The 14,152-nt window shown below is 46.4% G+C and overlaps 1 protein-coding gene across 3 annotated transcripts in view; it reads right to left on the reverse strand.

Annotated features, from left to right (window-relative positions):
- The window catches only part of SRGAP3 (SLIT-ROBO Rho GTPase activating protein 3), a 250,690-nt gene that overhangs the window by 46,789 nt on the left and 189,749 nt on the right, over window positions 1-14,152 (reverse strand). For 2 of the 3 annotated variants that reach the window (XM_059940258.1, XM_059940259.1), the window contains exons 11-12: window positions 5,553-5,580; window positions 510-612 (exon numbers count right to left, since the gene is read on the reverse strand). In XM_059940258.1, coding sequence (XP_059796241.1) covers window positions 510-612; window positions 5,553-5,580 — 131 coding nt within the window. The remainder of the gene's footprint in view (window positions 1-509; window positions 613-5,552; window positions 5,581-14,152) is intronic. The other variant, XR_009505955.1, reaches the window with a different exon arrangement.

Below are 14,152 nucleotides of genomic sequence, written 5' to 3' on the forward strand. Positions count from 1 at the left end.
AATCACTTGTATAGAAACACTGTTAGTCACAGGGCTTTTCTTTGTGTTGTTTCCAACCTGTCTCCTCCTGGGAGACGTGAGTGTGACTCAAGGCGAGGGGGTTTCTCTAACTGTCCCTCAGGCTGGTCAGGACTGCAGTTCCTGAAGCAGTGAAGTGGGGGCTGGCAGGGACCACTGTCCGGCACGGATTCAGCGCCACCCGGATTTTACTGGGTCCCAGCACGATCGCAACCCTCCCCCAGGGCTGAGAATCAAGGGAAAGCACTTAGGAGCAACTGGTCAGAGGCAAAAGCAGCTCTGATTAGAAGCCCTCACTGAAGCTAAGAGCAGGCTGCCGGGAGGACCAGCTTGCCCCGAGGCCTGGCCGAGGGCCCGGATTGAAAGTTCCAGTCCGTCAGCCGTCGGTAGGTCGGTAGGTTGGGGCAGGGCTGTTGGCCGGGGGAGGAGGCGGAGAAAGGCTGCCATTGCATCGGGTGCATTCGCGGAGTCCGTGGCTCCCCAGCAAGTACCTTAATGAACGCCTCCATACAGCCGTTAAATAGTTTACGGCTACACACTGAGAGAGGCCTAGGTCTCCTCGTTTTCTGTGGTTTAGGGGGAAGACAGGGGGGCCTAGGGGAAAACGGAACAAAAGAAATCAAGAAAGCAACCAAGGTAAACATACAACTGGGAAAGACGCTCTTAGGACCCACGACTGGAGGAGAACACAAAATGCAAATGGAAGGCCTGAACCCCCAGCGCATTGGTGTCCAATGCTCCATCTGAAGGCCTCTGGATGTTTAAGCGGGTCTTAATTTACCCACGGTGTCAGGCAGGAGTAACACAAATGTATTCTAAATCACAGGAGGGCACGGCACGTGTCCAGGAAACCATTGAAACTCCAATCAGGGCTGTCATCCTGCAAAGCTGACCAGATGGAGGGGGAATCAGGGGAGAGATGTAATCTGTAGCCCAAGAAAGCAAGAGACTTTCAAAGATGATTGGAAGGGTTAATTTTCATTATTTTGGCTTAAATGCATCACCAAGTCTCAACTCCCACTGTACCAGGGCACTGATCTTCCTAATGCCTCCTGGCATTTCAAATGCACTTGACTAATCTTTATTCCGTTGATCTAAGAGCCAGGCAATTATTATTCTTATTTTAGAGATGAAGAAATTGATGCCAGGAGGGAGGCTGCAGCTTCTTTGGGGTCCCCAGGGGACCCAGGATGATGATTATCTCCTGTCCTTTAGTCAAGTACACTTTCAGTTACAGTCTTTTCAAATCCATTATCACACTTAACGTCAGCTCAACCTTGCGCGTGTGGTCCCATTTTACAGAGGCCTAAACTGAGGCCTAGAGGGGGGAGGTGGCAGAGCTAGGCCCCAAACCCAGGCCTCTTTGGCTCCAATCCCAAGGTTTTTCCCAAAGGGTCTGTCATGGAGCCTTAGGGCACTTTCTCATTTCCAGCCAAAGACTCATCCATCCCATTAACCCTTGCCAGCGGAGGACCCGTGGGGTCAGGTTGAAAGTGTCTTGCTTGACTTTAGGATCTCCGTTCCCTGTGCTCCATCTCGGCCACAGGGAGGGGCGATCATACCACAGTTCACCAGCAACAGCGAAACAGCCACAAACACTGGACCAGTTTCCAGAGTTGCTCACATGCATATACCTGTGTTGGCTTATTTGCTCATCTTTCACCACCCAAGTTGGCCTGACTCAATGCTGCCAGCCTTCTAGGGCAAAGGGCTTTCTGAGGTTAGGAGGAGGGTCCCTAACCAAGAGACACAGTTCATTTGCAACTGGCTTCGTTCATAATTTGAGAGGTACCAAGTGGAGACCAAGCCTGACACAGATAATGTCCATGCGTGATGAACACAGACCTGGGCCCACAAGCCTTGACTGATTTCTGTGAATGGGCAAGAAATCGTATGTGCCGTGGAGCCAGTCAAGGAGATAAGACTCATGCGGCCTTGCTCACTGGCCTTGTGGTGCCTGTCTCCCTCAGCAGGCCCGCCATCTAGGGAACTCGGATCAACTTCTAGGTGTCTGAATACTGAGCAAATGCTGCTAGCTCCAGGACATGCATGGGCAAAGACACAGTGGAATCCAAATCTCATGCCACCCAAACACTGGAACTAAAATAACAGCACAGACCAAAATTTTGCAAAGAAACAACAGGCAAGATTATTTTGAGCTCATCTTGGATCTACGTCAATTTGGTTAGCTAAGTCCATGTCATTTCTTTTTCATAAGTTACTTATTTTTTGAGGATGTGGGTATGTGAGAGTGATATTTCTTACAACAGATCTGCTTTTGAATTTCCAAATGCCAACAGAGAGTGCCAAAAATGTGACAGGGCCATAGGTTTTACGTATCATAACCGGAGGGTAGCAGCTGCACCACCTTGTTTCCATGGTGATTTGGGTTTCTGTTTTTGGACGTTCTCACATCATTTCCTTATCTCACACTGCACGATACCCTCACGACAACCCTGTGAGATAGGCAAAAACTACTAAACCTACTTTAAACATAAGGCAAACGAGCCCATGAGAGATTAAGAAACTTGCCCAAGGTCACGGGAATAGAATTCAGCTCTTCCTACTCCAGGTGCCGGTGTGATTATGGAAATTGGGAAATTGATTTTATCACAGAACATTCAGCAATACCATTAAATCATCTATTAAACTCTCATGGTCAGCAAGAGTACAGACTCTTAATGCAGGTGTTGGACACCCAATACCAAAAATATCTAGGGTGGCTTTAAAATTTATTTCCTAAAGTAAGTCCTAAGGACTTTTTTCTCCTTTAAGTTCCATAATTTCTGCCCAATCCAGAAAGCGAAGGACTGTTAGAACCGCATCAGGATTTCTTTCTTTTGTGTGGTGCTCTGTGCAGTGAGCGGAATCTCTGACAAGGAGACGTAGCTATCCCAACTTTGCATGACATCAAATTGATACCGACTTACTGAAGTGCTGGGTGGGGCACAAAGTGGGGAGCAGGGGGGCAGCTCAGCCAAGGAAAGTGGGGCAGCCTAAGCCTTCCATCTCTTCTGCTGCTCAGTTGCAGAGCAAAAGGAAAGAGAGAGAGAGAGAGAGAGAGGCAGGGAAAACAGGAACAGAGAAAGCCACGGAGAGGAAGAAAGAGAAACCAGAGACCAATGTCCCCTTTCTGCCTTTCAACCAAGATAAAAATTAACACGCGTTAGTAACACAGGAATTGGCCTCAAAATTATTCTGTGACCAGAAGGATGGTTATTTCCCTAGACAACCCAACAGACGTGGGTGTCGACATCCAAAATGGCGGCAATATTGTAGTTCAATGGTGGTCAGGCTCTTGGAAGCTGTGCGTGGGTGTGCATGGGGTTGCATCTGTTTGGACAAGAAATCTCAAGTGATTTCACTGCTAATCCAGACTTGGAGCGAGTCAACCTAGGTTAGGGAAGCCAGTCAATGGTTTGAGTAACCATATCAAACCTTACATTTGCATCTGGCTTTGCCATTTACCATATGTCTTTCAAGTGCATTATTGCATCTGGTCAGCCTAATTACAGGGTTATTATGAATTGGGGCTATTCTAAGATAACGTTCTAAAGTATGAGAAAAAAATATACAATGTGTTGCAGCCCATGTGCAAAAATTGGTCTGTCTATACAAGGCCAGCAACAACTTGGCTGAGGGGACCTGCTCAAATAATCACCCAAAACGACACTGACCTTGGACAGGAAACTATGGCAGATAAAGAGGGCCACAGTATAGAAATAGCTCACCCAGGGCATTTAAGATAAATTTTAAAAACACTTCCAAGTTAGCAGTGCACTCCACAGTAAGTTAAAAATGATTTTTGGAAGTAAGAGGAAGCTTTTACTTTACTAAGAGAGTTGCCTTTGACCTTGGCCAAGGGCCAAAGTGCAGATGGCTGGATTTGCAGCTTAGTGCAGTGTATCCAAGTGGGAGGTCTGTAATCCTAGCTTGGATTTCCCAGGCCCTAGGTCAAAGAGGGTGTGGAAGACAGCATCTCAGAGGGCTTTATTTAAAAAAAAAAAAAAAAAAAAACAACCTCTCAACTTTTCTCTAAGGAAGACCCTGGGACCTTGCTAAGGGTTTGATTACAGAACTCTCCTACAATCTGCTGGAACCATCTTCTCCCACATGAGTTCTAGGAACTAGGAGGAAGTGAGGGATGGCTCAGTTCATCCCCCATCTGTTTCACTATTTGCAGACTTTGGTGTAAAATGTGGCTTCTGTTGTTTTGGGACTTTGACAACACTCTTGCAATAAGTAAGTAAATAAATAAATAAATAGGAGTTTGTTTCTAAAAGGTTCTTAGGAAGTAACCCTGCACATCTGCTGACCCATGTGCTGGGAGGGCCTCGCCTGGTATCATGAATCATCCCAATGTCCGGGGACTGCCGGGGCCTAGAGGAACAGCTGCACGGGCTAAGCTTCTGGAGAGCCCTCAGTCTTCCCCCACCCTGGGCCAGCAAACTGAAAACCCCAGAGCTTTCCAAGCCTTTTCCCAGCCAACTCCCTTCCAGATGAGGCAGGAGTTAAGGGTTCATCCTCCCTCTTGCCAAGTAGGACAGCTTTCCAGGATTCTGGGCCACTGGGAAGAACTTGTGGGAAAAGGATGTCTTTGGGTCACTGGGCCCAGAATGAGGCAGAAGTAGCTCTCAATGGCCACATGATGGAAAAGTGCAGGCTTCTGGGCCACCAGCTCAATTCAACTTGGGCAGTGGGACAGGCGTTGCTGGGAACACGGAAATGGATGGGCTCTAAGGAACCCGGGCAGCGACAGGGCTGCTTATGGACCTAAACTCTCCGCAGGTAGAGGAAAGGTCCAGTCCTGAAGCCAGCCTCTCAGCTACCAGCTGCTGAGTGAAAGTGTTCACTGGTTCTGGTCTGCTCAGGGAAAAGCCCAGAGGATAACGTTGAGCGAGCTGGAGAGAAAGCAGAAGCTGCCCACTATTAATTCCCCCACCAGGGGCTCTGCCATCAGGCCATCCCAGTGCTGCGAGGTCCAAAGCCAGGGCAGGCAGTAGCGAGCGTCTGCGCGCGCTCGCGTGGATATGCGCATGCGTAGGCCCGGTGGTGTGCGGTTCCAGCCAAACCCGGAGCCTTGGCAAACTGGGACCCAGGGCTGGGCCCCACGCCTCGGCGGTTTGCTCAGCAGCCATAGAACGGATGGGGAGACAGGTGGGCATCTACCCCACAGCCTCTGGCTTCTCCTGGTTGCCCTCGGCCACTCTGCAATATATATTACCTTCCCGTCCTCCCACCAGATGGATAGCAACGAGGGACGACACCCACTTCCCACAGCAGCTCTGAAAGGCCCCCTCCCCGTCACCAGTCTAATGCTGGAACCAGCAGAGCAGCCAAAAGACCTTTGCCTTCCCTCTCAGCACAGCCACACCCCCGTGGGGACACGGGCGAGACGCTGTCCCCTCTAAGACTCCTCCGCTGCCGTGAGCTGCAGCACTGTCTCGCCACCTCCCCGCCTGTCCTGCTCCTCCCCCCTCCTCCCACTGCCCACTCAGGCAGCAGGTGAAGGAAACAAGATGCACCGCTCTTACCTGGTTGTACCGCATTCTGCTCTCTCCCCTGGAAAGAAAAGTGTACATTGATTTAATTGTTGGTTTTGTTTTCATTTTTGTTGGTTTATTTTATTTTTGAGCGGAGAACATTCATCTTTTTCTAAAAACAAGAAACAACACCTTAACTTAATTATTTGTGAAATGGGAAATCTTATTATGCCTAAGGTATGTTCTGTTATGAAGAACTGAGTCTTATTAAATCCTCAGTGCCTCCTATTTGTAGGGCCATGTTCACATATATTTCATTTGTTATTGTTCCTACACAGTTTTTTTTCCAGCGGTTCTCAAACTACAACCTGCTGACCACTGGCATCAGAATCTTCTGGAACTCTTGTCAAAAATGCAGAGTTTTTGGCTCTTTCCTGGATAAGGCCCCAGGAATCTGCATTTTGACAAGCACTCCCGGTACTCTCTTCTATGCATACCCCAGCTCGAGAGCTCATGCACTGCTTTATGTCAACAAAGGTTTACTGAGCACCTGTCATGCCTGGCACTGAAGGGTATCAGCCATAAGACACCTTCTGTTGTTACTCAACCCCCCAAGCACCCACCCCCAGCCCTCCTGCCTTCATCCTCAGCTGAAGACCTTCTCGCTTCCTTCACTGGAAAACAAAATCAATAAGACAGGGTCTCTGGGTACCACCATGAGACCTACCCACCTACCTGCGCCTGCGCACTCCCCTGCTACCTCCTTTTCCCGGTGCTCTGGAGGAAGCATCCTGCTTCTGCTAAAACCCAGACCCCGTGCTGCAGGTCCCATGCCCTTGGCCCTTTTCAGGGGCTTTGCTTCTGCAAGTGTCTCCCCTCTCTCTAGCATCGCCAGTCTCCTCTCTTCTGGATCATTTCCATCAGCGTATCAACACGTACACTGGATATATCCAACCTGCCTTTTAAGCCTCCCCTTGACCCCATTTCTCCTCTAACTCAATCTCCATTTCTCAGCTCTCCTTTCCAGCAAAACTTCCTGAAGGAGCTCTGTTTGGAGTCCCTGTCGCTTCCTCCTCTTGCCTTACTGCAGCTGGCTTTTGTCCTCACCACTCCACGGAGACTGCTCTGTGCGGCTGAACCCAATGTCTCCTCTGCTCTTACCTGCCTGCTCAGCACTCAGCACTGCCTACCTCAGTTAATCACTCCTTCTTCTTATAAAGCTTTTTCCTCTTGATTTTCATGACTCTGTACACTTTCCAGGTGTCCTTCCTGCCCTACAGGCTGTTCCTCAGTTTCTCTTGTTGTCTCCTCATCTGTCCACACTCTAACCTCTAAATATTGGAATGCCCCCAGGATGCAAACTGGGTCTCCTACCCACCCTCTCTAGGTGATCTCAAATGCTTGCTGAGACTTCCTAACTTAATCTCCAGATCTTACATTTCCCTGGAATTCCAGACTCATATCCACTGCCCTCTTTTTTAATTTTTGAGGTATAATTTACATATAAAATTCACACATTTAAAATGTATAATTCAGTGATTTTTAGTAAATATTCAAAGTTGTGCAACCATCACCACAACTCAATTTTAGAACATTTCCATCACATTGAAAAGATCCCTTGTGCTGATCTATAGTCACTCCCTCTTCCCATCTCCAGCCTATGGCAACCACTCATCCACTCTCTGTCTCTATAGATCTGCTTATTCTGGATATTTCATAAATATAGAATCATACAATATGTGGTCTTTTGCATTTGGCTTCTTTCACCGAGCATAATGCTTTTGAGGTTCATCCACAGCATGATTCAGTACTTCATTATTTTTATGGTGCAGTAGAGAACCTCTAAGCCAGTGCTGTCCCATGGAAGTATAATGCAAGCCACAATTTCTAGTAGCCACATATAAAAAGTAAAGAGAAACATGAAAGATTAATTTTAATGACACATTGTATTTAATCTATCAAAAATATTTCAATATGTATCAATATAAACATTAATAAGATACATATATTACTAACTCCTTGAAATCTGGTGCTCGTTTTACACATCTCAATTCAGACTAGCCACGATTCAAGTGTTCAATAGCCGCATGTGGCCTGTGGCCACCATATTGGACAGAACAGCTCCAGACCCTAGAATCCCATCTAGCATTCACATGAAGGGACTTTATTAAAAAAAAAAAGAACAGAGCATTTATGTTTCTCTATTGTTTCAGAAAACAATGCTGAATGGGGAGAAAAATGAGGGGAGGAAGAGAGAGAAGTCTGAGAATAAAACTTGGAGCGAATCAGCACACAATTCCTTAATTCCTGACCAAAGCCACAAGCAGTTACAAGAGTGACTGCAGCTGGCTGAACTGAAGCCAAAGCAGGAAAGGAGAAAAGTTAGGTAAAACGGGAAAATTTGCTCTGCTTAATTTGATTGTGTGTCTGGGGTCTGGGGCAAATTCCTACCAGACATCAATTTGAGTTAAATTTTCACATAGATCTAAGACCCTGAGTTGAAGCTGATGGCAGCCCACTCGTGAAAGCATCAGCCAGTGGCTTGGGTTGACTATAAAGCACATCATTTCCCTTAGGGCTGTAGTCAGCTGTGCAACTCTGACTGACAAAGGGGACCTAGGAAGAGGTTCCTGCTCTACCTCCTCTTGGTTCCAGAATTGCCCACTCCCCTACATACTCACTGTGGTCCAGGCACAGTGCCCTTCGTTTAGCCCTACCTCACCACATCCCTTCCTGCCTTCACACAGGCTATTCCCTCTGCCCCAAACACTCTCTCCCCAGTTTTTCACGTGGCTGACGCCTTCCCATCCTTCAGTCTCAGCTTAAACATCACCTCCCCTCGGAGGCCTCTCTGATCACACAACCTAAAGCAGGTGCCCCAGTGCTCCCCAACCCCATACACAACTATTCTCTATCTCAGCCCCAATTTTCTATTCGAGGACACTCACAGTTATAATTCTTTACTTAATGGTTTTCTGTTTGAGGTCTCTCTTCCCCATGAGGGCAGGAACCTTGTTCGTCTTGTATATACTGTGTCCCCATGGATGGATGGACAGATGAATGGATGGCCAGCGGGGAAGAAAGGGGTAGGTAGGAATCAAAGGATCTGGGTCCTGGAGTGGAATATGTCAGAACACACTCAAGACAGACCTTCCTCTGGCAACGAATCGAATTTATTCTCCTTCAGCTTTGACTCACATTCCAGATCTCAAGAACCTCTTTACCAGAAACATCTTTTGGAATATGGTGTTTCAACTTCTAACAAATAACAGAAATCAAAAATGTTCTGCCCTTTACCACCTGAGACCTCTTGGGATTTTAAAAACATATTTTATAGTTGGTGGCTCAGTCATTTTCTAGAAGGTCAGACTGTCCTGGTCCCAGTGGACATTTTGCTCTGTAATGGGCTATTAAATCTTGGCCTGAAAAGGTTATGTCTCATCCCTTTTATAGACAATGCACCATTCACCCTAGAGGGGCTACAGAGTAAGTTGAAAGAAAACTCACCCATATCTTAAGTGTAAACCCTGGAGCTTACTGACTACCCAGGACAATAAAGAGGTCAGAAATCTAAGACTCAGAGATGATAAACTAAGAATCCTCTGGCCAATAAAACGACATAGCAACAGCCAAGGGCACATAAGGGCGTGCACTCTTGTTCCCAAGATGTGGCAGTGACATTTGTAACAAGGAATGACAATTTGCAGGGCACCTAGAAGCATTTTGACTTGTGTGTCATGTTCAAAAATTCACTTCTAAGTGAGGGTGACCCAAAAGACCTAGTTTCCTCCAACTTGTGGTTTCTTTGAGGCATGCTGTCAAAAGAGTACTTGAGAGAAACTGAGGCACTAGACATGATATTTCATTTCATTTAAAAAAAAAGCTTTGTATCTTTTTAGTAAAAATATTCCACTTGGCCCCATATTTCTCACCTGTTTTCAAAATGACCAGATTATCCCCCCAATATAAAATAGCTCTCAGGTGACATAAAAAGGCCATTGATGCAGGTGTCACCCTACCCTAGCCCCACTCTTAGAAAAGCTTTCTACTGAATGGAAGAGTTAATATGTCCAGGTAGAGGGGAATCATCTGAAGACGCTCAGAAGAGTGAATTAGAAGATTCTGAGCTTTCTTTGGCCCGCTCAATTTTTCATGCCCCAACTTTGCCCCATGGGCAAGATCTTTATCAAACTAAGTCAGCGCAAATTCTCCCCTTTCCCCTAATGCCCTTAGAATCCACATATACCTTTATTGTACAGGGGAGACACAAAAATGACTGAAGATTTGGTTTCAGCTTCAGTTTTTTCAGTAATTCAGTAATTTACTAACTTCAGTTAATAATAATGTATCAATATTCATTAATTGTGACAAATATACCATTTTCGTGTAAAATGAAGATATTAATAATAGGGGAAATTGGATGTGGAGTATATGGGAACTGTACTATCTTATCTTTGCAACGTTTCTATAAATATAAAACTATTCTAAAACAAAGTTTATTAAAATTAAAAAAACTATGGAGAACAGTATGGAGGTTCCTTAAAAAACTAAAAATAGAACTACCATATGACCCAGCAATCCCACTACTGGGCATATACCCTGAGAAAACCATAATTCAAAAAGAGTCATGTACCACAATGTTCACTGCAGCTCTATTTACAGTAGCCAGGACATGGAAGTAACCTTAGAGTCTATTGACAGATGAATGGATAAAGAAAATGTGGCACATATATACAATGGAATATTACTCAGCCATGAATAGAAATGAAATTTGAGTTATTTGTAGTGAGGTGGATGGACCTAGAGTCTGTCATACAGAGTGAAGTAAGTCAGAAAGAGAAAAAGAAATACCATATGCTGACACACATATATGGAATCTAAAAAAAAAGATGGTTCCGATGAACCTAGGGGCAGGACAGGAATAAAGACACAGATGTAGAGAATGGACTTAAGGGTATGGGGAGGGGGAAGGGTAAGCTGGGACGAAGTGAGAGGGTGGCATGGACATATATACACTACCAAACGTAAAATAGATAGCTAGTGGGAAGCAACCACATAGCACAGGGAGATCAGCTCAGTGCCCTGTGACCACCTAGAGGGGTGAGATAAGGAGGGTGGGAGGGAGATGCAAGAGGGAGGGGATATGGGGATATACGTATGCATATAGCTGATTCACTGTGTTATACAGTAGAAACTAACACAACTAACACAAGCAATTATACTCCAGTAAAGATGTTAAAAAAAAAAAAAAAAAACTTCCCCAGAATTGACCAGTCTAACAAGACCCATCCCAGTTATCAAAAGAAGCACAGTGGGCTTTCCTCACAGCTGGCTTATGAGAAAACAGGACTATGGAAATTCTTCTAGATGGCTCTTTCTTAGCCTCCATTATACTTCTGAAGCTGCATTTTCATTTTTTGTTGCTCTTCAGCTCAAAAGTCAGAAGAAGGACTCATAAATCACATCTCAAAGCAAGGCGCAGCTGAAGGCTAAATAAACTTGGAAGACCAAATGGGTCAGGAGTTACGCCAACCAAAACTAATTATTATTATTATTTCATTAAGGCCATTCAGGCAAGGGCAGGAATAAAAGGTTGCATGTGAGAGCACTCACGGAGGAGCTGGAGAGAAGCACTTCCTCGTCTGGGATCTTATTTTTTAAAAGAACATCTTGTTTTCTAAATCCAGGGTATCTGATTTTGAAAATACAAGTAGCCAGCAACTCACATGGACCCACCTTTTGCTACGACTCATGAGCAGCAGCCCCCAATCACATGACCATAAAAACTGATTCTGCGAGCCGTGGAAGCTGCCCCCGTCACACACACACCCAAGCTCCTCTCTAGGACTTTCTGTCTCTCCCCTTTCCCTCTATTCTTGCTGTTCTTGTTCCTCCGTGTTACCCACACTCCTCCATGGCCCCACTCGCCTGGTCCAATACTGAAATGTCAGGATGGGCAGAATGTAGAGGGGCGGGACGGGGGAAATGAAGAAAAAGCTCATTGCAACTCCTTCTCCCCAACTCTTCCTCTCCATCAATGAGTTTTGACAAATGTAAACACCCATGTCTAACCACCACCCAAAGCAGGATATAGAACATTTCCATCACCTCCAAGAGCTCCCCAGCTCTCACCAGCTAGAACACACAAAACTAGTCTATGGCAATAGAAATCAGATCAGTGGCGCCTTGAGGTGGAGGATGGGGGCGGCTGACTGCAAAGAGGCACAAGCAAACTTCCGGGTGGTGGTGACAGGTGGATGTATGCGTTTGTCAAAACTGATTTCTACACATAAAATGGGTGCATTTTATGGTATATCCATTATATGCCAACAAAGTTGATTGAAAAAATTCCATTGGTATTAGTTTCAAAGTCCTGGCTATTCCTTCAAGCCCTAGTTATTCAGCTTCCTTGAAGCCTTTCCAGCTCTCCTGGGCCCACAACGAAACCTCCCTCTCTGGACTCACAACCCTCAGAGTCTGTACTGTTCACCTGGCAATTCAGTCAGTATTTCTGTGTGATAGTGTTATCGCTATTTAATTTTTTATGAATTCATGTGTTGTCTCCCAGCTAGACTGTAAGTGCCTTGGGGTTGGGAAATGGTTTCATTTTTCACCAGTTCTTCTAAAGCATGGGGCTCACAAATGCCAAGCGCCTGCAGAGCCTGGCAGCCCCCTTGATAGCTGCTGAGTGGACAGGAATTAGGGACTTGTGTGGCCAGGACACAGCCACTAGAATGTGCACCCACAGGGAGAAGAGAGCGAGCCAGGGAAGGCAAGGACGTGTTGTGGACAGCGAACGCCCACCGGCAGTGACCACCAGCCCCACAGCCCAGCACAACTCTCGTCCTGTCACACTCCTTCCCCAGAACACTCCTGGGAGCTCTCTAGGCTGCTTCAAGCTGTCATCTCGGGATCTACTGGCATCATCATCTTAGAAATTCCCTTCATCTCTCTTGTACTGGCCCCCTGTTTCCCAGACCCTATTTTTTCTTCCCTTTCAGTGGAGCACATCCTTCAGCCAACAGCCCTCTCTAAACAGAACACAAGACTATCTCTGAGGTTGCCCAGCAGCTTCAGAAGCCCCAGGTCAGCTCCTCCCCTCAAAGCTGAGCCTCATACCCGGCTCCAGGGCCACCAAGACTTGCTATAAACCATCTGTGAACTAAAAATGCCGCCTGCCATATCAGTAAACAAGGGATGTTGCAGGCATCAGCCACTACAGCCACTCCCGACGGAGAGCCCTGCGGGAGCTTGGGATGGAAACATAATGCCCAGGGACTTCCCTGGTGGTCCAGTGGTCGAGAATCCACTTTCCAATGCAGGGGACAGATTCAGCCCCCGGTTGGGGAACTAAGATCCCACATGCCACAGGACAACTAAGCCAGAGTGCCACAACTACTGAGGCTGTGCGCGCTCTAGAGCCCACGTGCCATAACTAGAGAGAAGCCAGCGTGCCGCAACAAAGAGCCCGCGTGCTGCAATGAAAGATCCCACATGCCGCAACAAAGATCCTGCGTGCCGCAACTACGACCCGATGTAGCCTAAATAAATAAATAAATAAATGAAATATAATGCCCACCAGTGAATCATCAGATACTGCAGCCACCCGCCCCCGCCCCCCCCACAACAAATGGTGCACCCTGAGTTAACTCAGGATGAGAAAAGACAGGATACTGGCTCCAGAGAGCTGAGGTGCATATCAAAGGAATGACTGTACTGAGCCCAGACTCTTGCATCTTCCCATATATAGAAAAGTGCCAAATTCCTTAACGTCAGATGTCTGGTTTTCCTTTATTAACAGCAATCTTTAGATGTTCCGACTACCTGGTCTTCGTTGCAAAAACTCCTATATATCCTGGCTCCCCACCTTGCCTCTTTGGAACAGTGTCTCAGAGTTATCTGAGATGCTGTGGCCTGGGCTTAAGTCCTCAATTTTGTCCACTGAATAAAATATAACTCTCAGCTCTTAGGGTGTGCATTTTTGTTTTCGGTTGACACATCCTTGACCTTGGATGGTTTCTAGTTCATGTTCTGGTGACCTTTCCATTCAACGTTCATTCAGTGGCTTCTGAGTGCCTGATATGAGCCAGGCACTGTTCTAGACACTAGATAAAGTGGTGGACAAAATAAGCAAGGAAGTCCCTACTCTGGTTGAAGATATGATGCTCTTGGGGGTGGGGGTGTGACCAACGACAATAAGCAGGTGAACAAATAGTATATAGGATGATTTCACATGGTGATGAGTGAGATGAGGAATATGAAACAGAGTGTTGGGACAGAGGTGGTGATTCCTTGAGGTTGGGTGGCAGGAAGGTCTCAGGAGGAAGTGACATCTGTGCTGACAGCTGAAGGGAGCTGACAGGGAGCCATCCACACAGAGACATGGGGTAAGGGCATTGCAGGCAGTGGGAACAGCAGATGCAAAGGCCCTGAAGCAGGAATAAGTTGGATGAGCTTTTTTTTTTTATTTTTTTAACATCTTTATTGGAGTATAATTGCTTTACAATGGTGTGTTAGTTTCTGCTTTATAACAAAGTGAATCAGCTGTACATATACATATATCCCCATATCTCCTCCCTCTTGCATCTCCCTCCCTCCCACCCCTCTAGGTGGTCACAAAGCACTGAGCTGATCTCCCTGTGCTGTGCGGC

The sequence above is a fragment of the Balaenoptera ricei genome, chromosome 11 (genome assembly GCF_028023285.1).
Source record: "Balaenoptera ricei isolate mBalRic1 chromosome 11, mBalRic1.hap2, whole genome shotgun sequence".
NCBI classification, from domain to species: domain Eukaryota; kingdom Metazoa; phylum Chordata; class Mammalia; order Artiodactyla; family Balaenopteridae; genus Balaenoptera; species Balaenoptera ricei.